Consider the following 24,074-nt stretch of genomic DNA (forward strand, 5'->3'; position numbering starts at 1 on the left):
CACCGCAACTGACGCGCAGACATGAGGCTGCCTCCGGTCTGCTCCCAACGGATTGATTACAACCACTCTGAGGAGAACAGGTGACGTGGGCAAAGAAACACGGGGGGGGGGTGGACGACGGGCGAATCTGAGTACCTGGTGCGATTGACAAAGAGCTCGTCGACTTGGTGGTGTATTGTAGATCGAGCAAACTGCCCGAGTTTCTGCTCAACTCAATCATCTGGCGCTTAAAGCTGTGCTCTTTAGCTGCGTCGGTCACAACTGATGATGCTCATTCGATTTCAGCATCGGCACCACACTGCATCCCGACTTATCAATACATTGACCTAATCTCCACAGACGCTGCCTCATGCGAATAAAAGGCCCCCGGCAACTCGTTGTGCGTCTCATCCCCCCCTTCCACAAGAGCGACCACGATGTCGGGCCGAGCTCCTTACAACCCTTTTAATCCTTATGACCCGTATGACCCATACGACCCATACAGCCCATACGGCCCATACAATTCTTACAGTCTGGTCAATCCGTATAATCCTTATACGGCGCATGGGACTCCAGATTCCCGAAGTCCAACGCAATCCATCATTGAAGAGGAGAGGACGTTAATAGGTGGGACAGGCTATTCGAGGATAGGTTCTCTCCAAGAGGAATGGCAGAACACCGACTTTGGACCTGAGCAGAAACTTGCGGAGAAAAAGCCTGAGGCACCGGCGAAAGACGAATTCCCTGATGGAGGATTGCGCGCTTGGATGGTTGTAGCGGGCGTAAGTTTCTGTGATTTTGCTACGCCAGGAGCCTCTACTGACGTTTCGGGGATACGCCTGTGTAAATAGTCCATGTGTGTTACTTTCGGAACGTAGGTTTATTATACTTCAGCACCGGTGGCCTTGGAATCTGGCGACTAACAGCTTGACTTCATATATGTAGGTTTGGATTTGTCAATGCTTGGGGTGTAAGTGGACCACGACTTTGTGTCATTCAGCTGGTATTGATATATTGGTGTTAGGTTTTCCAATCCTACTATCATGAGGATATTATGGCGGATGTCAGCCCATCTGCGATGTTAGTTACTTATCTTGTATTTTGCTCAAGCATACTAATACCAGCTTGCAGCTCCTGGATAGGATCCATCCAATACGCCCTAGTTTTTTTTCCTGTACGTGTTATTTTGTACTAAAAAAAATGTTATTCTAACTATCCCGAACACAGGGGCTGATAGTCGGGCGGCTTTTCGACTTGGGGTACTTTCGAATTCCCCAGATTGCTGCCAGTATCGTCCTTGTGGGCGGAACATTTCTGACGGCAGAATGCAAAGAATACTGGCAGTTTCTGATTTGTCAGGGCGTTGGCGTTGGGGTGAGCTCTTTTGCTGACGTACTCAGACTTAAGCTCATACCAAAGTGACATAGCTCGCCTCTGGTTTCCTGTTCGGCCCAGCAATTGCCGTAGTATCACACTGGTGTACGTCTTTCAGTTTATAATCGCTTAAACAAACTCTCACCCTTGATGTTAGTTCAAAAACGCCGTGGTTTAGCATTTGGCATAATCGCATCCGGGGCAAGCATCGGAGGAACGGTGATCCCTATTACAGTGCGCAAGCTCATTCCGCTTATCGGGTTTCAATGGGCCATGAGAGTGTAAGGTTCTCCCACACTGAAGCTATCAGATCTCATAACTTCCTCACAGGATTGGCTTCATTGAGCTGGCTGTCCTCGGTACCTCCATCCTGACTCTTCGCCGCCGCTTGCCAGGCAGGAAAACTTCCGGTGGATTGTTAAACTTCCAGTCATTCCTTTACATCCCATATTCCCTCTACGTACTGGCGGCAGTTATATCATTCTTGGGGTTGTATACAGGTAGAGTCGACGTCTAATTGAGCAACGGCAATACGGAGGCTAATTATAAGCCCATAGTCCTGACCTATCTTGAGGTCTACGGAAGAGAGGGAGTAGGGATCCCAAAAGAATTTTCTATCTACCTGATTCCCATTGCTAATGCCGCCTCCTTAGTCGGGCGAGTAGGGTCAGGTTACGTCACCGATAAAGTAGGGCCTCTCAATACCCTCATCCCGAGCACGCTTGTTGCCGGTATATGTACATTCATCTGGCCATTTGCACGCTCTAAGGGTGCTCTTATCGCTGTGTCTTCTGTTTACGGCATCGCATGCGGGACCTTCGTTGGCATGTTGCCTGCTCCTGTAGCCAAAATGGGCAGCCCTGAAGACGTTGGAAGAAGAACCGGTATGCTCATGACAATTGCGGCGACTGGTGCTCTCGCTGGCCCGCCAATATCCGGAGCCATCTTGGGCAAGACTGATAGCTTTGTTGCTGTTGGATTATATGCAGGTGCGCGTCCCGCTTACCACTAGTGGATCCTTGTCGCTCACTTAGCCTTGGAACAGGTTCAATGATTATTGTTTGTGTCCTTATGCTCATTGCAGTCAAATATACTGCTCTGAAGAAAATCTCCGGTAAATTTTAGTTTAGATTTATGTTCCTTCAAATGGACCACTATGGATGTGATCGATTGCTCATTATATTGTATATACACGCATGTAACTTATTACAAATTATTAAACCCGCGCATATATAGACAGTGCCACGTTCGTCGCGCTTTATTTAACATAGTCCATATGCATAAAGGAAAAACACGTACGTAGGAAGTTATAGTTGCATATTTTGTTGGAGTTGGTGTTATAGTAGGGAGATTCTGCAAAACCCATCAGAGGTCGCGAGCCCGAAATGCTCGAGAAGCATAAACGAGCTTACCATGAGCGTCTCGCTTAAGCTTCTCGAACATTTCGGGCTCACGAACTCCGTCAGATTTTGCAGAGGAGTGAGGTTAAAGATTCTTCCATCTGTTGTAGCGAGTAATATTTACCTCTAATCAGTCTTAAAAGTTGAAACTTAGCGTGTAGATTGGACTAGTTTTGCTATCTGCGCTGTTGTTTTGGCTTGTCCCTCCCCGCGAGAAATGCGATTGGGGTCCCAGAGTCCAATTTTAAGTCATATATGCGTACTGTCCACATTTATATGCGTATTTGATATTAATCTACGGGGGCCAGTCAATAAAGAGAAATTGCGGTGCATGATTGTTTAGCTTGTTCTTTGATTATCCGATTTAGGGAGCCTACCAGATTCCCATCATCTATGCGTATACCTTATTGATTTAGGTCTCATATATCCATCAGCTCCGCACAGCCTCGGTTTATTGGATTGAGTATATGGCTTGATCATGTGCACCATATTTCCTGAATTAGGTCTAGTTAAAATTTCGATAATCCACAATAAAAGGATATCCCTCTCCATTCGACCATCGTTGCTTGCATTATGCCCGGTTGGATTATCCTTGGGGTGACTGTTTCATTTGTCGTGTATCTATTGGCTCTTCATAGACGTCTCACTACTCCCAACCCATCTGCGCTTACTTATAGGGGTCCGCCTATTTCTAGTGATGACTTGGTCAAAGTGACTCTCCCCACGCCCCATGACATTGCTGAAGCGATAAAAGCGCATGGCCCTGTGACTGGAAAGGCATACGTCGTAGTTGGGGGCTCAGGCCTTGTCGGCCAATACATAGTACGAACACTACTGGCGCGCGGCGAAACTCTGGTCCGCATCATCGATGTTGTTGAGCCGAAGGTGGCCGGCAATTCGGATGCCAATGCGGTGGATAGTCTATCTCGTGCCGAGTTTATTCAAGCAGACGTGACCGACTACCAGTCAATCGCAGATGCCATATCTCGACCTTTCGGGAACACCGGACGAACGGCGGAGGCGGTGATACATACGGTAGCATTAATCAGAAATTTTGAGCGCCTGGAATATCTTAAAGATCTTAGCTATCAAGTAAACGTCGAAGGGACAAAGAACGTCCTTAGAGCGTCGCAAGACCTTGGAACTGTTGGTTCATTTGTGTACACGTCTAGTGCTGGGATATTTGCTCCTCCCTCAAATTTCTTACGGCTCGGAGTTCTCGGCTCTCGAGGAAGAGCTGTGTTCGGGGATGATGCGCCGGAGGACAGTCCGAAGACCAAAAACCACTATACCAATACAAAGTTTGAGGCCGAAAAAATAGTCCGCGCTTCAGATGGTGTCAAGAACATTCGTACAGGTGTTTTAAGGCCCGGAATGTAAGCTATAATTCGCTACCGACTACTCGCGTTTGATGTATCAACGTTAACTAACAAGCGCTGAAGGGCTATAATGGGGCCCGAGTCTATATTTATTTCTATGGTAAGCGGAATTTTCTGTTGAGGCCTCTCGTAGTTGACCATAAGGGTTACAGATCCTTAAAAACACCGGAGTCAACCCTACTTGGGGAGGAAAGTGAGTAAAGTGGTCGTGCGCTACTTTTTCCCTAAATTCAAATTTTCATGGTATAGACATATGAACAGCATGGTAAACGCATGGGATGTTGGTCGCGCTCACGTCCAATTATCGGATGCTCTCTTCGAGCGCCCAGAAGACGTTGCCGGACAATCATTTGCAATAACAGGTGAAGCGGCCATTTATCCTCTTTCTGAGGTTTTGAAAATGATGCAGGTGAGCCGTGTGTGTATGGATCTTGTTCTTATGATCAAGCGTACAATGAAACCGATAGTTTTATAGCCAACACGATCTAAAGTTCCAGCCAATTTCGGGTGTGTGTACCTAATCTGGATAATCCACCACAACTCATTCGCTATGCAGAGCTAATGATGTATTTTCTCTCGTTCTTTGTTGAGGCAATCCTACTAGGTCGATACCTCGTTCTCAAAATGGTGACTAATATCACTGGAGGCCAATTAGCACCAGTGCCTAAATGGGCTGTGGAAACCAAACTACAATATATTCAACCGGCGATGTGGGATCTTAGTCTCATGGATATAATCATTGATGATAGTCGTGCTCGCAAGATTCTTGGGTAAGTGAAGCTTGTTCTTCTTTTTCTTTTGTTACATTTTAACCTCTGTGGACTATAAGTTATAGGCATTATTGGACGACAGAGCAAACAGTCAGATGGGTTGTGGAAGTGGCAGAGGGGCGCTATCCCTGGTAGTATAGAATGTATGTACCGATCGATCATGATTCAGAGCAAAGAATACAATAGCCCCTGTATAAAACTTATATTCCGAACATTCGTGAAATTAATGTTCGAACATATTGGATGTTGAGCAATGGAGATCAAGAATAACGCACGAGGCGCAGGGACGTTACACCTTATCATAGGGTATGTAAAGTTCCAAGCTTGTGGGGTTGGCGTCGCCATCACGTGCACGAAGATCATATTGGCCTCGAGGCCAGCCGGCCAAGTCGAAGTATTTCTGGGCTACGGCGCATAAGCACAACACGCGACATCCTCGCGGCTTGTTCTTTTCCCTTTTTGAACCGTGTAATATTTTCTAAAAGAACCATCCACCTCCTCACGACCGCCACCCCTAACTAACGACCTTTTTACACGATTAACCGACTCTGCCCGCTCTACCTAGTTGGACTCTTCTTTTGTCTCTCTCTGCGCACGAAAATTGTATCCCAAGCCTACTGAACTTTTAGATTGGCAATCTTTCATCGGACCTAACGCGACAGTGCCCGATCAACTAGCTATGTTACTGAATTCTGAACGGACCTTGGCTATCCGGGGATTTCTTCTCGCAACGCACATTGCCGTAGCGGGTGCTCGCCGGTGGACTGTAAACAATGACTGCCCTTTTACTATTTGTAAGTACTTGTTGTTCGGCTCCGGTCTTTAAGTTTTCGTGACCATCTTGACCATTTTTCTCTCACAGGGCCAGCTATCTACACTAGTAATACCTCTGCGGTCACCTTGAGTGGAGTCGAAACCGGCTGGGAAGCTCCTCCCAACAGCTCACGTTCATTCGTTGTCCCAGAAGGTTGGCACGCTTTTTTATTTTGTTTCGGTCGGCTACGAGGGATTTAAACTCTATTCTTTCTGCGCGTCCTTCGGTCAGGTTGGTCTGGTGCATACATATGGGGGCGCCGTGATTGCAATTTTTCCTCGGGAAACAGTCCGGCAGACACCAATACGACTATAGGAGGATGCGTTTCGGGAGGATGCCCAGGTGGTTTGTACTGCACGGGGTTAGGTTCTCCACCTACGACGCATGCCGAATGGACTTTGGCTCCTGGAGATGGCAGCGGGGCAGACTACTACGATATTTCAATAGTAAGCCGTTTTCAACGATGGATATTGTACTCGAATCCGCAAGGCCAGTCCAAGTGTTTCTTTGGTACTCACCCACTTTTCCAACAGGTCCAGGGGTTTAATTTGCCCATGTCGGTCGTGCCGAGTGCGGTGGAATGTGGGATTGCGGAGTGTGCAGTAGATCTCAATGCGGGTTGTATGTCACACATAACGGGAGGTTATTCGCTGTTCTGACGTCTTTCTAGGCCCAGATCCCCTTCGAGGACCTTTTGCCCCCAATACCAACAACACAGTTCCGATTGGTTGCAAGTCCGCGTGCACAGCAAACCTGGACGGGAACCCGGATAACAGTGCTGCCTGCTGTACAGGGCAATTTGCCGAACCGGGCGCATGCCCTGCCAGTGGTGTTCCATTTTACGACTATTTCAAGAACGCATGTCGTTTTACATACGCATATTGTGAGTTACACTACCTTTTCTATATTACGTTCGCAAATCGACATGGGAAATCGGAATATAGCACAAGACGTGACTTCGGGTACAGCCCTACAGACTTGTCCTGGTTCCAGCTATCCAGACTACGCTGTTACTTTTTGCCCTCCAACCGTTTTAGCGTCAAACACTACCACGCAGAGCGGCGGCCATATAGCCACGTCCGGGACGATAACTGGTATTCCATCTATGACTCCCGCAGTCACAAGTACTCTCACTTCATCGAGGAGCTTAGGGACATCTCTGGTGAGTAACTTGTACTTGGAGAATATAGTTATTTCTCAATATATTATATCCCAGATTCCCTCCAATGCCAACAGCGCGAGCACTCTACCTGTCATGCAGATTGGATTAATGCTGGGATTGGTTACCAGCATTTGGGGTTCTGCCCTGTAGTTCTATCGTGCCTGACTATGCTACACTTCGAATTCTGGTGCATTATAGTATAATAATCAATTTATGTAGCAATCATGTTAATTTGAGAACCAAACCTAGCATCCTTGCAGAACCCTGGACCAGTCGCTTTCACACATATACCAGAGCAGTGATACAATATTTGTTACGCAAAAACTTCGCACAAACATAAGAAATACATAATTGATCGTCGCTGAAAATTATGAAACAACTTTTCAACCTATCCAGTCCGCCCAGAAACGTTCGAGCCGCATTTTCACGGCCTCCCAATTGTCAATTGCAGGACGTACATCCAAGTAAAACGATACATTGGGTTGAGAGTTATGCATAGGCCCCAACCCAGTTGGCGAGGATCGGCCGGTGTAAAAGTCGATTACGTATCGCATTCGTGTACCGCACCTATCTATCACCCAGTCGTGGCGATCGAACGGGGCTTGGTAACTGCCACGCGGCATAGTAATAAGTTTGTACATCAGACTTATGTATCATATGATAATACTCACCCCAGTAACGTCTTGAGCCATGCTTTGGGGGTCCTATCCCCTGGTCGGCCTTTGAAACTAACGAGCTTGACTCCCCCACACGCCTCGGCGCCCCGACCTGCCTCCCAAGCCAAGAGTTCATGCCATGCACGCTCGTTTACCGCATTATGGATCGGCACAATAACACGCATATCAGGTGCATGGGGGCTGTGGTTCTTTCGTGCCATAGCGGCAAAGAACTGAGCCTCTGAGGGGTACACCCATTTTTGTCCATCGAGGCGGGGGATAGACGACGTCTCACGCAAGGTAGGAAGCGACGTATGTGGTATCTGTCCTACATCCGAAGCCGCGCCTGGAACGGGAGGGTGCCACGATGGCGGGGTGAGGTTCGCCCATGCCGCACGATTGGTATGGTCGACTGGGCACTTGTCTGCCGTGGTCTCCTCTTCGTGAGAGCTCATGATCACGTGCGAGTCAGAAAAATTATTGATCGTATTTTTCAATTACAGCTCGTGTCGAAATCTCGCAACAAGCACAATTGTAACCCAAACTAGCAACCTTTATATACAAATAAGAAAAATGGAATTCATAATAAATAATCGGTTATTAGTTAACTTGCTCGGCCTTTGCCCTTATCGCGCCTCATGTCAATCCGCAGCTGCTCCCCAGCAAATTCGATTGCGGCGTCTTGATTCTTGCCGTCCTCCACCGCGCGAGTGTAATAAGCCTCAACTCGCGCATAAATAGCACCGTACGTGTTAGCCAACGCCAACAACTGATCTTCAACGGTATCGAGGAGTGTCTCATTGGTTTCTTCAGCTTCGTTAACCTGTATAGATTTATCCGTAGATTCAGTCCCCGTTTCGTCGCCTTCGGATTGGGACATGGACATATCCACCGGGGTGTATCGACTTGAGTTATTCCCACGACATCGACATCCGGGTCTTCGTATGGAGACTCCTCAATTTCGTCTTGCTCCTCATCAACACTCATCTCAGCCAACTCGGCATTATGTCGATCTACTGCCCCTTGAGCACCTCCGAGGACGGCCTGATCAATAATGCCATTCCCCAATTGAGTAGAAGATGAATCTCCTTGCTCTTGGTCGAGTTCTGGCTCAGTATCAGGGCTTTCCTCTCGAATCGGTTCCGCCCTCGGAGGAGGCGAGGCGCGAACAGGGGAGGAAAGCTCGCTTGGGGGTTGTGTGGGAGACTTGAGGGGAGGTGCCTCACGAGCCTTTTGTGAAGCCGAGGTCCTAAACATTTGGGCTTAATTCAATTATTTTTACAAGTGAATTATTATATACTTACTTGATGAATGGGGGTGCCTCAGGCCGAGAGCCCGTTTTGGCTCTCTTTACCCCTCTAGGGGTGGGTCTGGTAGGCTGAGAAGCAGATTGTTTGATTTGTTTGGGTGGCTCGGGGTCATCTTCAACTTCGCTAGAATCCGATGCTCTGCGCTTGACGGGCTTTGGTTTAGCTCTTGCCTTCGAAGGTCGAGCCTCCTGAGCTTCTTCCTCGTCGCCGTTCGCTTCATTGGGCCTCTCCTCACCACCAACATACTCACCATCCTCGCTTTCATCGTCACTGTCTTTGATGCTACTATCAGGGAACTCCGGAACCCTGTGTTTCTTAGGCTTTTTCTTAGTCTCTCTCTCGTCGACGGCCTGAATAATGAGCGGATCAAAATGAGTCCTCTTTATCTTGTACCGCTCTCGCCACGAATGCCAAGTGTGTCTGTGCGTCCACCAAAGGTGTTCGGCCTGGTTAATGTGGGTCAGAACAATTTCATACATCGGCCATCAAGCACGGCACTTCACTTGTTGTACTAAAACTTGGTATGGTCGATTACCCTGCCGACCAGCTTGGTTTCTACCAAATTGGTAGGCCATCCAAAGAATCAACCGTTCGTCATCCTCCTCGGTAAATTCAGTTCGAGGCCTATACGGGATCGTGAGGACGCTCGTGGTAAACGATCAATAAATTAAAAAAGACTCACGCTCCAGGTTTTCTACCGGGCTGAACGAGTGGCTTCGGCCTAGCAGCAGGAGGGGCGGTCAGGCGACCACCTGCCCCAGTCAATGTAAAACGTTTTCTTGCTATGGATGACTTCAGCCAGTCCGAGGTTTCGAACAGCTCTATTTGGCGCCACCTCTTGTCCCTGGCTGCCGACCTACGAAAATCTTTATGATGGATCACGGCTTGAGTCTCGGAAATATCCACGTCGGGGTTTCCTCCGCGGAGCTAAAAGAAACAACGTTGGCCGACGATGGCACCATCATAGATTGAATAACTTACCAGGATATCATACCTCAGGTTCTCAATCTCGTCTTCAGACAGAGATTCATGGAGATGAAATTTCACTGGTTTATCCTCCTTTACGAAAAGCAACGACTCTAGAGGGGACATGAGGCTACCCCGTTTGATGCTTTCCTCGACAAAGAGGAAGGAGACGACACATCGCGTTCGGGTTGACCTTGTTGCCAGCTCCAGTTCGCCTTCTTCAGTTCGTGGGTCTATAAGAGAGTATCCTTCTCTCGGACGTTCATCCACTACTTCGCCACCACATTTCTGATGCGTAACGGAATTGATAAGATAATCCGGGGATGTTTGTTGAAGATTCTGAATGAGGAACATACCGCAATCTGGTCACGTATATCATTAATGGTATCCCAATCTTCCCAGTCTACAATATAAAACTTGATACTTTCTTCCATTCCATCAATATTTTTGACAAAAAGTTTTGACATATCCTATAGCGATGTTAGAAAATCAGAGGCTTGGATGCAAGATATCCTATCCACCCCAGAAGATTGTTTCTTGGCCAGGGCCGCCTTGTTCTGTTTTCTCCTATCTACTTCCTCTTCATCCGTTTCGCCATCATAAGTCTGCCCTTTCTTGGAAGATGCCTTCGAGACGCTTGGATGCTCGCGAGCCATAGATTCAGAGAGGTAAGGTTAGATCACGCAAGAAGAAGCCAAAACATTTGCCTCGACACGTGATCTTTGCGTATCACGTCCAAGCAAGGTCAAACAATCAAATTCAAGGCAGCATTTTAAGTACAACAACATAGGTGCTCGTCCATGTACAATTTTGCACAGTAAATAACGGGAGCTGAGGCGAGGGAGGGTTGCCTCATTCTTACTCGACTTTCCTACGAGGCGGGATAGCCCAGAAAAATAAGGCAGAGAGGGAAGCTAGCACCATCTAATAATTTACAGTCAACAACAATTAGCACCTTGGTGACATCGCAACTTACAATAACGGGAGGAAGAATATGCAGCCCTGGTTTAACCTTCCCAATCGTAATACCGAAAAGTAACGGCCCAAGAGTTGCCCCAACAAGCCCCAGTCCTGAGATGAAAGTTCAGTACGAACCAGCTGTGTTTCAAGTAAACAGAATACCGATTGTAATAGAAACCGCTATCCCCTTAAGACTCGGTGGAACGCGAGTTGATATAATGGACAAGATTCCAGGCGTATTTGGACTATACAGATATCAGTCAATGGTGGTCTAAACAAACAGACTTTACGCATATGACCTACCCCAAAAAGAACCCGGCAACGGCAATACCAATCCAGTTGGACACGGTAGAGTTGACAGCCCAAAGCAGACCGATTGCCCCACCGGTAGCTACTAATAGGAGCGTATTTCCTATTCTCTCACGAACGTGAATAAATGGCAAGGAAAAAAAATTCTGCCAGCGGTGAGTCCTGGAATCGGGTCGCCTGAGCTATTGTCGTTTCGACGGTTGTGGTTACTCACCAGCCCAGAACATGGATAGCTGATATCGAGAAACGTCCGGCCCGGAGCCTTTTACATCGATCAGGTATGATGTTAGCCACTAAGTTTCGTAGTCATTAGTCATCCACTAAGCCCAAATGGTGAGAACCTTACATTACTAAGTGTATCAGCAATTGCGAAGCTAAGAATGATCAGGATTATCCCAACCCTGATGTATGCATTCAGATATCGAATGTGCGTTGCTCATAGCAGCATCATGTGCTAACTGACTAACCAAGTCGTTGGTATGTGCATCACTTTCTTGAACTTTGCGCGTACACTTTTGTGTTCGGATGTTTCCTCGTGATCAGATGGCATCACATAACGCTTGAAGAGCATAAAATGGCAGATGGTGACCAAGGCTGCCAGAGAGAACGGGAACCAATAATAAAGCTGTATTCCGATGGGTCAATATTCTGCACAAATCCGAGTGCGGTTGGTATTTCCGCTGCTACGAAACTCACCCTCCATGCAATGCCAGCTTTGGCCAGTGCTCCAACGACGAAAGGAGAAACTAGCTACAAATTTCGATGCGTGTAGGTAGTGTCTACCCGAAAGTTGTACTCATTTACTTACTGCTCCCAGCTAGACAAAAAAACGGGTTAACCCAATTTTATTTTCCAAGTATTGGATTAACTTACCCCGAAGAATGCATACAGGATATTCATGAATCGGCTGTTTTCAAACTGCCATAACATAGCGCATGAATGCAGAGGACCCGGACGAGCAGAGAAGATACCCACATGAGATATCACACTGGTAAGGCAAGCCTCGTAGAAACCTCCTCCAAAACCCATGAGGCAGAGCCCTACCATCACAACCGGGAAAGGTGGAGCGAAGGATATGAGCAACGATCCACCCCCGTACAGGATTCCCGCCATCTACAGTCATGTTAATTGAGATTCTCTGAGCTAGAAACTATCCTCACCACTAAAACATTGCGTGTCCCAATTGCATTCTGAAGGACGGAGTTAATCATGCATGAGATTAGGTAGCTATATATATATACACGTTATTCAAGATAGTATAGTTGATTCGAAGTAATCTACATACCCTCCAAAGCCTGCAAGGAACACAAGAGAAACCACCTCGTAAGGTAAGTGGTAATGGTCTTGAATTGAGGGCAAGTTGGCTCCCGTAGCAGTGTCATTAAGACCGACTGCGAAAACCCCCATACAAGACTGCCAATTTTAAGTACATCTTGGCCACCCAATGTCTCGTTAAATAACCGAGATAGACATACCCCAGCTAAGTAGAAGACCTTATCTTCTATGTAAACCTTCCCAATGCGGAAACCAGAGCCCTCAGCTTGGGCTGTATTATTGATCGTAGCGTGGACCGAAGTAGATGCATTTACAGAACTGTTTAGACTACCTCCAGAAAAGTATTGCTCGGTCTCGGCGAAGGCATCAGGGGCTTGTGAGTGGGGATTCTTGACCCCATCAAAGGAGGGTCCATGTTCTAAATGTGGATGTGCATCGAGAAGCTCGATCTCGTAGGCCGCGGTTTGGCTCATGCCAGATTTTTAGCTAGGGGATGTTAGAGCAGTGGGAGTGGAGGACTTGGTAAGTACCTCAATAAAAGGGCCAGGTGTGTGTAATGAGCCCTAGTGTAACGATGACAAGACGGTTTGACTCGACCGAGAAAAATGCTATTTGATTGGAAACGTAAGTCACACGAGTGTGGGGTAAACGATCAGTTACCCCAGTCCCTGACCCAAGAGACATGTTCTGGCCGTTGATCAATTGACCAATAGCCATGCGGTATAGTCACGCTACTCTATATGTATACAGTAATATAATTGGGTACGTTTGAGGCCACCGGGTGTATTTTATACGTCCAGGCACCGGATCTTCGCCTCAACGCCTTAACAATTTAAGCTATACCTACGGAAACGTTCCGCAGTTCCATCTATTAAGCAAGCAGGCTAATACTAGAGAGTATTCGCGAGTACATTCCGCCAGGAGAAGTATATTTCGTGAGAGTAATCAGATTTCAGTCACGCTTTGTGCGAGGGGGGATGGTCCAGAAAGTGATGGCCGAGAGCGAGGCCAGAACAATCTACAATAAGATGTGAATATATTCCCGCCGCTGGTTCTCCGACACTTACTATTACGGGCGGCAGAATCCGTAGACCAGGACCAACCTTCCCTACTACTATGCCGAAAAGTAGTGGACCAAGAGTGGCACCAACAAGGCCCAATCCTTTTAAATGGTTAATATTAAGTTATACTCCATGTGCGTGAATATGTACCGATGGTAATAGATATGACTATACCCTTCAAACTCGGTGGGACACGAGCAGAAACTATCGAGAGAATACCAGGTGTGTTAGGACTGTAAATTATCAAAGTGTCAGTTATAATAATGCTTTGATCCCGCGCATACACCCACCCCAGGAAAAATCCAGCGATAGCAATAGTTGCCCAGTTGGTGAAAGGAGAAGTGAAGTTCCACAACACTGCCAGTGCTCCTCCTGCGCATGCAAGCAGTAGAGTGTTCCCAAGTCTCTCACGTACATGGATAAAAGGAAGCGAAAAGAAGATCCGACCGCATGTAAGACCTGTGCAGTATATTTCATTTCTCAGCCGGATAATTTCAGATAGTAGGGAAAATACTCGCCGGCCCAAAACATGGATAATTGATAGCGGGAGACGTCTGGCTCCGAGCCTTTGGCCTCAATAAGGTAAGATGTAAGCCACTATATAGCCATTTATTAGTAGAGATCTTATCCCAGGGAGCCAAAGTTCGTACACTACTTAATGTATCGCTGATCGCGAAACTAAGAATAATGAGAATTATCCCAATCCTACAAAGCATTATCAGCTCGTATAACAGAATAATTCATAGGGAGTCTCACCAAGTAATCGGGAGTCGCATTATCTGTATAAAACTCGTACGTGCGCTTCGTTGCTCAGTATTTTCATGATGCTCGTGGTCGGATGGGGTAACATAATCTTTGAAGAGTACAACATGGCAAAGGGTAACAAGCAAAGCAAGAGAAAGAGGGAACCAATAATACGTCTAGAGATTCTGTCAAAAACATCGTCGAAAGTCTTTAGCGTCTCACTTACGTTCCATGGAACGCCAGCCTTAACTAGCGCTCCTATAATAAAAGGAGAGACCAACTAAGACCATACATAAGACAATAGTTTACTATCTAAATACAGTACGCTTACCGCCCCAAGCTGAGCTGGAACAATTAGTTGAAGATTTAGTCATTGTAAACACTCTGAACTTACCCCGAAGAACGCATACAATATATTCATAAATTTGCTGTTATCAAACTGTGCTCAGATTGTCAGGAACTAATTCACATTACAATAATTAAGTACTCACATGAGAAACAATACTGGTTAAACAGGCTTCGTAGAAGCCTCCGCCGAACCCCATCAACCCAAGCCCAGTTATCACGAGTGGGAAAGGGGGTGCAAATGAAATTAACAAAGACCCTCCGGCGTACAAAAGGCCAGCGATCTTGAGTCACCGCTGTCAGGTCAGCTGACATTCAGTCGGGAGGACCCCCGATTATCCCGGGGGAGGCTTCTTCGGCTTCCGGACATGGATCCTAGTGGCCGGGAGGGGGAGGCATCGTTTTTTCCGGACATGAAGCCCTGGTTGGAGGGGGGTAGGCATCGTGCAAATCCGGACATGAAGGGGTCGCCGCGGCCCGAGGCTTCTTCGGCTTCCGGACATCACGTGGAGGTCCATCCTCCGGGGAAAATTTTTTCCGGGCGCTAACGCCGTCAAAGGGTCACTTTTGATCGTAACGGTATTCAACTTACAGCCTCGCTCGGGGCTAGGTTATGTTTCTAGTATATCAACCTACTGTATTTACTAGTTTAAGTTGAATTTATTGTTTTCCCATTCCGTTTTGAGCTTGATGCCCCGGGTATATGCGTTTGCATTTGGCTTATAATTACCAACACTCGGGGTTATTTTCTGAGCTTCGCACACAAATTTTTCGTTGGTGTTAGTGATTTACGTGACCATAGCCAGAGTCAGAGCTCCTTCGTGCTCGAATTTCCATCTCGTGCGAGTACTATGGGAAGTTTAGGCAAATTGTCTGCGCGTAATATCATTGCGCCCGGGCAGGATATAATCGAACAGAACAGCGCGCTTTCCATCCCCAATATTTTCTTAAATTTGCTCCCCGCCTTTGATGCTCCAGTCCCCGATGCTCTTCGATTCACTTTCCCACCTCTGAATAATAATTCGCCCGAGCAAATCGCCTCTTCTACGACTCGTTTCCACGATCATTTGCCCACAGCAATTGGTGCGGATCTCATTGGTCATTCGATTCCCGATCCTACACTCTTCCTATCTCTGCGGAAAGAGTGGCAGAATGTACAGCCCGATGAAGTCCAGTCGATATTCCATGTGACAACGATGGAAACGCTCATTATTACCCAATCTGGATATTGACATGGTGGGAATTAGTGCTATCAGGCAGACAGAAACAGGACCAATGGCGTAGCGCGTGTGACTGGCTATCCCAAGCTAAATCGACTTCAAACCACCCGGCTGCTTTACAAGTTTTCACTCAAGCATGGGATTATATATCGCATATAGGATGGGACACTGCAATTCCGTTCGAAACCAGATGCTCTGCCGCTGATCTATCGTTCTTTCTCTCAAACAATTGGTTGGCCACTCGACATATTGATTGGATGCTCGAATCGGCGCAGCTCCGCTTTGAATCACGCGAACCAGGCGAGGCTCAATTGCGACCTCCCCATAATTCAGTTATTTTCTACTCACCCGAAGTCCTCCGGGGCATTATTCGACGATTCGAAACCATTCCACCCAGTATTCCTCCCGAAGCGATCTCTCGGTTTCTTTCGCCACTTCAAAATCGGATTCGAAATGGGGAGCGCCCACTGCTCTATACCGTCTATAACTACTCTGACGTACACTGGATCGCGCTAGAGGTTGACTTCAACCGGCAGGTCATCCGTTATGGCGACTCGATGGGTGGCCAGAGAAGTTCGGCTCGCATTCGGAATATAATCAACGCCTGGCTGAAAGCGACTTGGGGTTACGACAAATTTGTGTCTGAACAGATGCCATGCGGTACTCAAGTGGACGATGCGACTTCCTGTGGAGTTTGTGCGGTCAATACCATTGAAAGGCAGGTCTTTGAAGACCCATTATGGGACGAAGGTCTTGCCTCGGCATATCGGGCATCAAAATTTGTGGAAATAGCGTACCGAATATTAGTGCCGAATGTAAGCTTCTCCTTGTGCCTATTGCTGATCCCGTGTATCTACTAAACATATTTATTTCAAAGGGATCTGATTCCATTATCAACCCCCCATTGCCGATATCGCGCATATTGGCCAATTCGTTAGCTGGGTCAATCGGACAAGGTTTATTTATTGCCGAGCCCCCAACATCTCCTCATCAAGCCTCCGGTTATCTCTCCTCCGATGACAATTTCTTCGATGGATTTTCTTCAGATGTAATCGAGAATGTCGAATTCAACGCCTTAAACTTATCCGATGACCAGACCGATGGGGATGCAACGGATGATCCAGAGCTCGTGCATCGAAACCAGGTTTTGATACGCTCGGGATTGGACTCAGACTCGAGTTCAGACTCCAACTCCAGCTCAGAGAGTTTGAAACGCCCGAGAAAACGACAAAAGCCTGGGAAGTCGGCAGCACATACCCGGACTGTCTTAGGAGCCGTTCGCGAAGGAAACTTTCAAATCGACAACCTTCGATGGGCTCGTTTTGAAGCAACGATCAAAGATCTCGATAATTATGCTGTGCTCGATCGCGAAAACCCACTATATGTACGACACTCGACATGCGGGAATAAGTTCAAGATGCGCCAGCCATACGATACCAAAAATTTCAAAACACACGTCCAAGCAAAAACTTGTGGGCCACAGGCGACAGGAGCATCCTCAGGAAGAAAGTCAAAAAGCTTGAAGAAGTCCGATGGTGCCGGAATGCTCCCTCTCACCTCGTTTGCTGGTTTCAAACGGCGTTCTGACCGCTCTATCAGCACTAGTGCAAATCTTACTGGCCCAGAGCCACAGCTTTCTACTCCTGGCTTGCCTGCTATGGTCGCATCTTCGTCATCTACTTCAACACCATCTTCTCAGCAGGAGATCGAGCGCATGTGCCCAGGCCTCTCGGAAGAAGATATGTCAGGTATATCTAATTACTTGCTTCGAACTACGTATATTGGGGGAGGAAGTCGCGCATATAAGCACTTTGCGTTTGCTCTTTATTCAATACCATATGCCGAACTCGGAGCAGAAGAGCAACAGAATGTTCGGAACGAAGCTCATGGAAATGTCGCCTGGCGTGTAGATGAGTCCCGTAATGTTGTTATTGCCTCGGCCTGTACTCGCATTGCTCGAAGAGGGCGCACTTCAGACGGCAGATTGCGTTCATGCAAAAATTGTGCGGCTCTGTTGAAGCTCCGACGTTTCAGAGCCGCTGTCCGATATGAAGCAAAGCCGAATCAAAAATTTACCAATAGGCGATGGGTTCGGGCATCCTCGTGCATGCAGTTTGCGAAGGTACACGGTGTGTATGAACTCATTGTCAACAAGGTAAGTTACATTCATTATTATTTAATTTCCTTTCAAACTGAAAAATTGATGATTTTAGGACGAGAGGACTCCAGCGCAACGATTTCTTTTACAGGTACTTAAAGGCGAAATGAAAGATCGAAAGATTTTCTGTGGGATGGTTGAAGTGATGGCAATGATGGACGACAAGGCGCTTCGTGGAGTTGGCCTTCAGAATGCCAAATATCCCCCCGAATTCGACCAATTTTGCCACGAAATCGTCAATATATCCCCACTTGCATATCAAACATTTCGTAACATCTTTGGGGGTCGAACTGCATCGAATTTTCGGTATGTAGCACCAGTTATTATCTAGTTACAGGCCTATTGAGAGTCTTTGTAGAGTAATCCGAGGCCGAGAGCGTCGTTTCCCTCTAGCAATCGACGATGGTGTTTTCGAAATTGCACAGATTTATTTTTCTTCGATTAATTACACAGGCCCGGTGTGCTTGTCATGCGATGACACCAAGCTCCTGCCCGCTCTCAAAACCTACTACGATACAAGTACAAAACTGTGGTATTTGCTTGGCGGAACTACGGGCGCCATCGCTGTTGCAAGCACAGAAGAACTTACGTCAATTCTGAAGGATGGGAAACTTTCCAAGGCTTCGAAGGTACGATCCTTAAACTAGCGCTGGACTTGGGCCTAATCCCTATTATAGCTTCGGCTCTGGGTTTTACAGGTCCCATTGCCGCATATACCCCCTCTTGCCATTGCTGCACTACCAATTGCCTCAAATGCTACGACCCAGTCACTTATTGGCTACTTGAAACTTGTCATTCAAGGCCTACTTGCCCGAGGAATACATGTCATTTCGTATGCTACGGATGGCAGCGCAATCGAACAAAATATCCAGGAGTCACTCTTTATGTCCATGGATAAATACCGACACTATACTGTCCCGCATCCTTCACGGCGCCTTCCCAACAGCCTATCTACTCCAGACCCCTTGGACTTCAAACTAGGTCTCTTAGACGGCAAGACCAAGGATAATCCATGTGTAATCATCCAGGATAGTAAACACGCACTCAAAACATTGCGTAATACCCTATACTCAGGTGCTCGGCTTTTAGTAATGGGTTCCAGGACACCAATGTATTCTCAAGTTCGCGACATTGCTGAAGATCCCGATTCAACCCTCCATCGTCGCGATGTCGAAAATAACGATCGGCAGGACGATGTTTCCACGGAATGTGTATTCAACCAGTTCACACTTTCATTCGTAGTCAAAAAACGACCCCAGTACCTTGGCTTAGCAGTCTATCTATACATAGCAGGTGAACTCGGTGATGCATACCAGAGCCGACACATTTTGCACGCAGATCGGCTGTGGATGGTACTTCGAGCAAAATTCTTCTTCGATTTCTGGCGACAATTTCTCCTGGACTCTGGCTACTTATTATCTCGATATTTCATCTCGCAACAGGCTTTCAACATCTTAACAACAATAATTGAGGGCTTAATCTTGCTCATCTATGCTTATCGTGACTATATGCCCGAGGGGACTCCCCTTTTACCCTGGCTGCACTCGAGTGAAGCCTGCGAACACTTTTTTGCCGAAATGCGAAAGCTTGTTCCAGACTTTACATACCTTGACTTTATTTTCTCTGTGCCTAAACTTCGTGTTCTGCTCCGCGCATCCTATCGAAACAGTCCCGAGTTTTCCGCAGCATCGACAGAGCGTCAGAGGAAAGCAACTGGCTACCAGCATACATACATGGATTCAACAAATGTTGACTTGTCACTTCTAGCTTGCTTCCCAACAGACGGCGAGATTGCAGAAATTGCATATATTGCATACCGCGAGGCGATTCTACTTGCTCAGGCAGTGAATATACTTCCCGATGACCTGGTCCCTGCAACAGCGCTGGACCATACAAGTACATTTGATCAATCTGAAGAAGATACAAGCCCCGAGTCCAACACAGGTGTGGCAGAAGACTTATCATCAAGTGAAGCGTTTCAAGAGCTAGTTGAGCTTGCAGATGCCCACGACCTTCCGCTTGAATCAATTTCTATTCAACGCGATAACTTAGTGTATGCTAATGCGGCTCTTCAAACCGAGGCCACGGCTCTCATGTAAGTGGACAAAATCTCTCTAATTGTTCCCAAATGGCTGATAATATTTTCCTGCCACGGTGTTTTAGTGACAACCTTCCCCCCGAAAACGATGCCGATGTACTGCTTGACCGCACAGCCGTTGAGGAACATACAAAATCGACCACAGAAATGTCTGACCCCAACTTTCTTGAGTCACAAATTCAAGATATGAATAGCGAAACCTTTCCCCAACAACGCTCTTTGGTCGAGCTCAACTTTGATATCCTACTGCAGATCCGACAGCGCCATCAAAATCCACGCGCACTCAAGAGTAGCAAAAATTATGCAAAATTTAAGGCAGGCGTGAGCATATATTGTAGTCACTCATCGTCAACACTGATTATTGATATACGATCATACATAGCTACTAGGTAAAACTGCCTCCCAACAAGGGGAGGTCCTTCCAGGCTCATTGGCTACCCCGCACGCATCGGAAGGACTATCAACAGAGACAAGTCACGCAGCGCTAGCTCGCTCGTTCTTGCAGACATTGCGCGATCATGAGCTTAGTAGTCATAAGATCTCCCCCCGCCTACAACGCTGGATTGTAAGTGGGGGTGAGACGGATGGACAATTCAAGGGCAACACAGCAAATGCTAAAAAAGCCGCAGAGACCCGTGCAGACTCCGTAAGTAATGTTTCAAGTTCGCTACTTTACCAGAAAAACGTTGTAAATAACCGAATTCTTGATAGTATGTCAAACTTCGACGCGATTGCTTGCGGAAACGCGGCATTCCCAGGCTACTCGAAGATATTGCCACGGCACGAATTACTATCATTGACCCAATCAAACCCGGGACTTTTGTCTGGATTATGTTGGAAAAGCAAATTATGCTTGGACGAGGTAAGTCTTGACTCATATTTATGCAGAAAAACTCAAACTGGATATTACAGTTATGGCTATATACATCAAGGAGGGCGGATACAATGGGATGAACCTATGGGTCCCCCAGACCACTCATCTCGGGCACATCTCATATGTCGCAGTCCAAACCTATCAGAAGGTTGCATCGCGGGCCAAGTATCGTGCTATACATCTTGGTCGGCCAATGGAGATCCCGTACTACCAACTTGTACCGACAAACGAGCTCTTGATGCGCGTCGGCTTCGTAAACACGCCAGGCTCGGAAACTGAGGACATCGAATTGAAGGATCGCCACATTCTCGACGAGAGAGATGAATTGGCGCGTCTTTTACCCGAACTAGAGAAGGCCGGTATACCACGAGTGGGTTCAAAAGCCAGAACGGGATCGTAAAAGGAAAATATGTATATAGATATAGATATGTACATTTAAGCGCCGGGCGCATACGGCCCGAGGCATCGTTCAACTTCCGGACATGGAGGGTTTGGGCTCCGAGGCATCCGCGGGTTCCGGATATGAGTCATATAGGTGGCCGCCGAAAAGCTTCCGGATATGAACACTAGTAGGAGGCCGGATTTCCGAAGAAGCCTCCCCCGGGATAATCGGGGGTCCTCAGTCGGGTAAGGTATAGTCACGGGCTCACAAGCAACACAGAACGTGTCCCAATAGCATTCTGAAGCACGGAATTAAGCATGCACGAAATCAGGTAGCTGCGGAGTTTGATGATTAAATTATGGGTTAAAATAAAATAGTTTTGATACATACCCTCCAAATCCAGCAAGGAAGACAAGCGATACGATAGCGTAAGGCAAGTCATAATGTTCCTGTATTGAAGGGAGATTGGCTCCGGTGGCTGTATCGTTTAGGCCTACAGCAAAAACACCCATACAAGCCTAAAAACGAGAGTGAGACATGGGTGTCACTGCCGCCTTGTTATAACTTGTACATACTCCAAGAAGATATAAAACTTTGTCATCGATGAAGATGTTCCCAACCCGAAGGCCTGAGTCTATGGCTAAATCGATCGAGCCGCTTTCTCCTCGGCTTGAGTCGATTGTATGAGCGTCAAGGTCTGGGGGACCTGGGTTCAAGAAGTACTGTTGGTCGCCTACCAAGTGGCCGCTGAATGTGCCATAATGAGAATCGGAGCGTTCAAGCGGTCGGTCGTGGTCCAAAATCGGGAGCGTTTCAACTTCTGCTTGGCAAACAACTGTCTGGCTCATCTAGATCACGGTTACAGTACCAGATGAAAGTGCAAACGAAGATGGAGGTGGCCCAAAAGTCCAGTGGAGGTCAGTCGGCCGAGACATTAAATACCAATGACAGGGATAGTCGTACGTAAGGGGTCACAATATTATGGCAAATTCGAAACCGGCCATATTCGTGGTGTCATCTGTAATGATTGAGATTTGATTATAGTTCTTGGGGCACGACAGTTTAAACGCAAGACAGGAAGCACAGAATTCCTCTCACGGCTCTGACTTGATTTTCGATTCAGTCAATTCGGTAGCCAGTCCTGGATCATGCCCTTCACATGTTGTCACGATGACACGGGCCGGAACCCAGTTTGGCACGCTCTGAGCCCAAGCTTGGATTGTGGGGATTGCGGGGATGGTTCTCGTGGTCTAGCGCCGATCCTGGTAATATTTATTCAACACAAATGTAATTATTATACCTAAAGAAGTAAATTCAAATGTGTCAGGCCCGATGTTAGACGTCCAGTCGCGAATCATTCGCTGGTCAAGGCATCGACTATCCAGGAATTGTCAACAAGAGAATCATTCGAAAAATCTCAGAGTAGAAAACTCACGCTGATCTTGATACATTTGTTGTCGCATGGGGTCTATTTGGATCAGTCGCTCCGTAAGAGTTCTACATTCCCGCAGGAGGTCAGGTTTCGCGGCCGAATCGTGACTGGCTAATAAAGACTTGTAGTGCACAAGTGCTTGTAGTGGCCCTACAAGTGGTTCAGAAACGACTTAACGAGAAGGCACAATGACTTACATTTGCTATCAGACCCAACCTCCACAACAAGCTCTTCAATTGAGCTGATCTCAGATTTCACGGTTACGGCGTCATCTCCTTCACACACTTCAAGTTAATCACCTAACACCTCAAGAACCGAGGTGTAGCAGCCCACCTTTCCCAATAAGCCATCGGTGGTACAGCCAAGCGCTCTGATCGCCCGGGTCTGTCCACAGAGCATTCCTCACAAATTCAAACTCTGTGCAGCTCAACATCAGTGTCACTTGGGCTTGAAGCTTTCTGTTCACCTTCAGATTTAGCGGCCGCTTCTAGCTCTGGGCAATCTCTCCATAGTACCCCAAATACCTTCGTCCGTTGATGCCATGCACTAAAATTGGAAAAGTTCTGTTCTATCTTACGAGTAGTGTATGCCAATTCAGATTCGGGGGATCGACGATCAGGCTCGGGCACCGAGGCCAAAACGTAGCGTCTATAGTTCCAAGCGTGGAAATTTCTTGAGTCTCTGTCCAGCATTTTCTCGACGATGGCAAGTTCGCGTGCCCAAATGCTCGATTTCCACGACTTTTCGGCCCCCTCTGGACCATCTGGAATATTTTCCAAGCACCAACGGCGGTGGTTCCAGAGCCAGTAGACCTTGGGGTGTACTTGCAGTGCAGCCAAAGTCAACGAAAGCTCACCATCTACAGCCTTGAATACTTCTTCAGGAGAGCTTGCCGAACCGCGAGTTATAGATACTCGAAATTGCACCGATGTGACCATATCTTACCTTTTCGGGAAAATGCCGTCCGCTAATACTGTTCTTCGAAAATTCCATGCAGTATACAGTTCCGGATATAGGGCTAATAGAGTTGTGGTCGCTTCAAGTGATTCCTGGCTTAAATCTTCCTTGGATCTCTGGAACGAAACAAATCCTTTAAGTTCGAACCCGCCAGTGCATAACGTAGCTGCTCACGCGATCAAATACATCTTTTTCGATTGAAACCAATCTGTCAATCTTTACACGCTCCCGCTCCTTTTGCGCTTTTATAGCCTCTTCTGTTTGCTTGATGCGCTTGATACCGTGCTCCTACCAAGCCATTGAATAATAGACTCGGATCAGACCAAATCACCCAACCATTATAAGTTAATCAGTTAAAAATTTCGATATTGTCGCTCAAACTTTCGTGGTCAACGGGATCGTCGCGGTAGTCAGGTCCCACTTTGGAAAGAATTAGAAAGAGCTGATAA

General features: G+C 47.1%; 9 protein-coding genes across 9 annotated transcripts; 4 read left to right on the forward strand and 5 right to left on the reverse strand.

The window, feature by feature from the left end:
• Positions 1 to 416: 416 nt before the first annotated feature.
• Positions 417 to 2,478, forward strand: RhiXN_03237 (major facilitator superfamily transporter; the record flags this gene model as incomplete). The annotated part of the gene is made up of 11 exons (XM_043323054.1): positions 417 to 761; positions 831 to 853; positions 925 to 949; positions 1,004 to 1,059; positions 1,111 to 1,153; positions 1,207 to 1,353; positions 1,407 to 1,458; positions 1,511 to 1,634; positions 1,684 to 1,853; positions 1,911 to 2,342; positions 2,399 to 2,478. The coding sequence occupies 11 exons, from the start codon at positions 417 to 419 to the stop codon at positions 2,476 to 2,478; spliced, it is 1,497 nt and encodes a 498-aa protein (XP_043178550.1).
• Positions 2,479 to 3,326: 848 nt separating this feature from the next.
• Positions 3,327 to 5,037, forward strand: RhiXN_03238 (3-beta hydroxysteroid dehydrogenase/isomerase family protein; the record flags this gene model as incomplete). Its single annotated transcript, XM_043323055.1, has 7 exons — positions 3,327 to 4,129; positions 4,196 to 4,232; positions 4,285 to 4,325; positions 4,382 to 4,541; positions 4,600 to 4,639; positions 4,689 to 4,902; positions 4,968 to 5,037. 7 exons carry the CDS (start codon positions 3,327 to 3,329, stop codon positions 5,035 to 5,037), a joined length of 1,365 nt encoding a protein of 454 aa, XP_043178551.1.
• Positions 5,038 to 5,581: 544 nt separating this feature from the next.
• Positions 5,582 to 7,028, forward strand: RhiXN_03239 (pathogenesis-related protein PR5K (thaumatin family); the record flags this gene model as incomplete). The annotated part of the gene is made up of 7 exons (XM_043323056.1): positions 5,582 to 5,696; positions 5,765 to 5,896; positions 5,948 to 6,162; positions 6,250 to 6,337; positions 6,387 to 6,599; positions 6,661 to 6,878; positions 6,933 to 7,028. The coding sequence occupies 7 exons, from the start codon at positions 5,582 to 5,584 to the stop codon at positions 7,026 to 7,028; spliced, it is 1,077 nt and encodes a 358-aa protein (XP_043178552.1).
• Positions 7,029 to 7,261: 233 nt separating this feature from the next.
• RhiXN_03240 (Cytochrome C/C1 heme lyase) lies at positions 7,262 to 10,466 on the reverse strand (the record flags this gene model as incomplete). Its single annotated transcript, XM_043323057.1, has 11 exons — positions 7,262 to 7,487; positions 7,550 to 7,984; positions 8,036 to 8,078; positions 8,144 to 8,357; positions 8,456 to 8,783; positions 8,839 to 9,290; positions 9,357 to 9,468; positions 9,527 to 9,771; positions 9,826 to 10,098; positions 10,167 to 10,280; positions 10,332 to 10,466. 11 exons carry the CDS (start codon positions 10,464 to 10,466, stop codon positions 7,262 to 7,264), a joined length of 2,577 nt encoding a protein of 858 aa, XP_043178553.1.
• Positions 10,467 to 10,668: 202 nt separating this feature from the next.
• RhiXN_03241 (major facilitator superfamily transporter) lies at positions 10,669 to 12,827 on the reverse strand (the record flags this gene model as incomplete). Its single annotated transcript, XM_043323058.1, has 14 exons — positions 10,669 to 10,734; positions 10,787 to 10,881; positions 10,933 to 11,015; positions 11,074 to 11,182; positions 11,294 to 11,372; positions 11,426 to 11,480; positions 11,547 to 11,704; positions 11,776 to 11,829; positions 11,888 to 11,896; positions 11,953 to 11,997; positions 12,055 to 12,192; positions 12,240 to 12,306; positions 12,365 to 12,492; positions 12,555 to 12,827. The coding sequence occupies 14 exons, from the start codon at positions 12,825 to 12,827 to the stop codon at positions 10,669 to 10,671; spliced, it is 1,359 nt and encodes a 452-aa protein (XP_043178554.1).
• A 479-nt stretch (positions 12,828 to 13,306) lies between these two features.
• RhiXN_03242 (major facilitator superfamily transporter) lies at positions 13,307 to 14,964 on the reverse strand (the record flags this gene model as incomplete). Its single annotated transcript, XM_043323059.1, has 10 exons — positions 13,307 to 13,372; positions 13,422 to 13,516; positions 13,566 to 13,648; positions 13,706 to 13,787; positions 14,212 to 14,335; positions 14,386 to 14,439; positions 14,491 to 14,499; positions 14,554 to 14,598; positions 14,651 to 14,788; positions 14,818 to 14,964. 10 exons carry the CDS (start codon positions 14,962 to 14,964, stop codon positions 13,307 to 13,309), a joined length of 843 nt encoding a protein of 280 aa, XP_043178555.1.
• A 391-nt stretch (positions 14,965 to 15,355) lies between these two features.
• On the forward strand, positions 15,356 to 21,254 carry RhiXN_03243 (uncharacterized protein; the record flags this gene model as incomplete). The annotated part of the gene is made up of 10 exons (XM_043323060.1): positions 15,356 to 15,691; positions 15,769 to 16,539; positions 16,602 to 17,879; positions 17,938 to 18,188; positions 18,241 to 18,511; positions 18,560 to 19,977; positions 20,046 to 20,301; positions 20,363 to 20,626; positions 20,692 to 20,842; positions 20,869 to 21,254. The coding sequence occupies 10 exons, from the start codon at positions 15,356 to 15,358 to the stop codon at positions 21,252 to 21,254; spliced, it is 5,382 nt and encodes a 1,793-aa protein (XP_043178556.1).
• A 238-nt stretch (positions 21,255 to 21,492) lies between these two features.
• Positions 21,493 to 22,084, reverse strand: RhiXN_03244 (major facilitator superfamily transporter; the record flags this gene model as incomplete). The annotated part of the gene is made up of 3 exons (XM_043323061.1): positions 21,493 to 21,571; positions 21,627 to 21,754; positions 21,812 to 22,084. 3 exons carry the CDS (start codon positions 22,082 to 22,084, stop codon positions 21,493 to 21,495), a joined length of 480 nt encoding a protein of 159 aa, XP_043178557.1.
• A 506-nt stretch (positions 22,085 to 22,590) lies between these two features.
• Positions 22,591 to 23,964, reverse strand: RhiXN_03245 (protein farnesyltransferase/geranylgeranyltransferase type-1 subunit alpha; the record flags this gene model as incomplete). Its single annotated transcript, XM_043323062.1, has 8 exons — positions 22,591 to 22,613; positions 22,672 to 22,818; positions 22,866 to 22,943; positions 23,002 to 23,085; positions 23,135 to 23,556; positions 23,614 to 23,741; positions 23,800 to 23,913; positions 23,962 to 23,964. 8 exons carry the CDS (start codon positions 23,962 to 23,964, stop codon positions 22,591 to 22,593), a joined length of 999 nt encoding a protein of 332 aa, XP_043178558.1.
• Between the last annotated feature and the right edge of the window lie 110 nt (positions 23,965 to 24,074).

This window comes from Rhizoctonia solani, chromosome 3, assembly GCF_016906535.1.
Source record: "Rhizoctonia solani chromosome 3, complete sequence".
NCBI classification, from domain to species: Eukaryota; Fungi; Basidiomycota; class Agaricomycetes; order Cantharellales; family Ceratobasidiaceae; genus Rhizoctonia; species Rhizoctonia solani.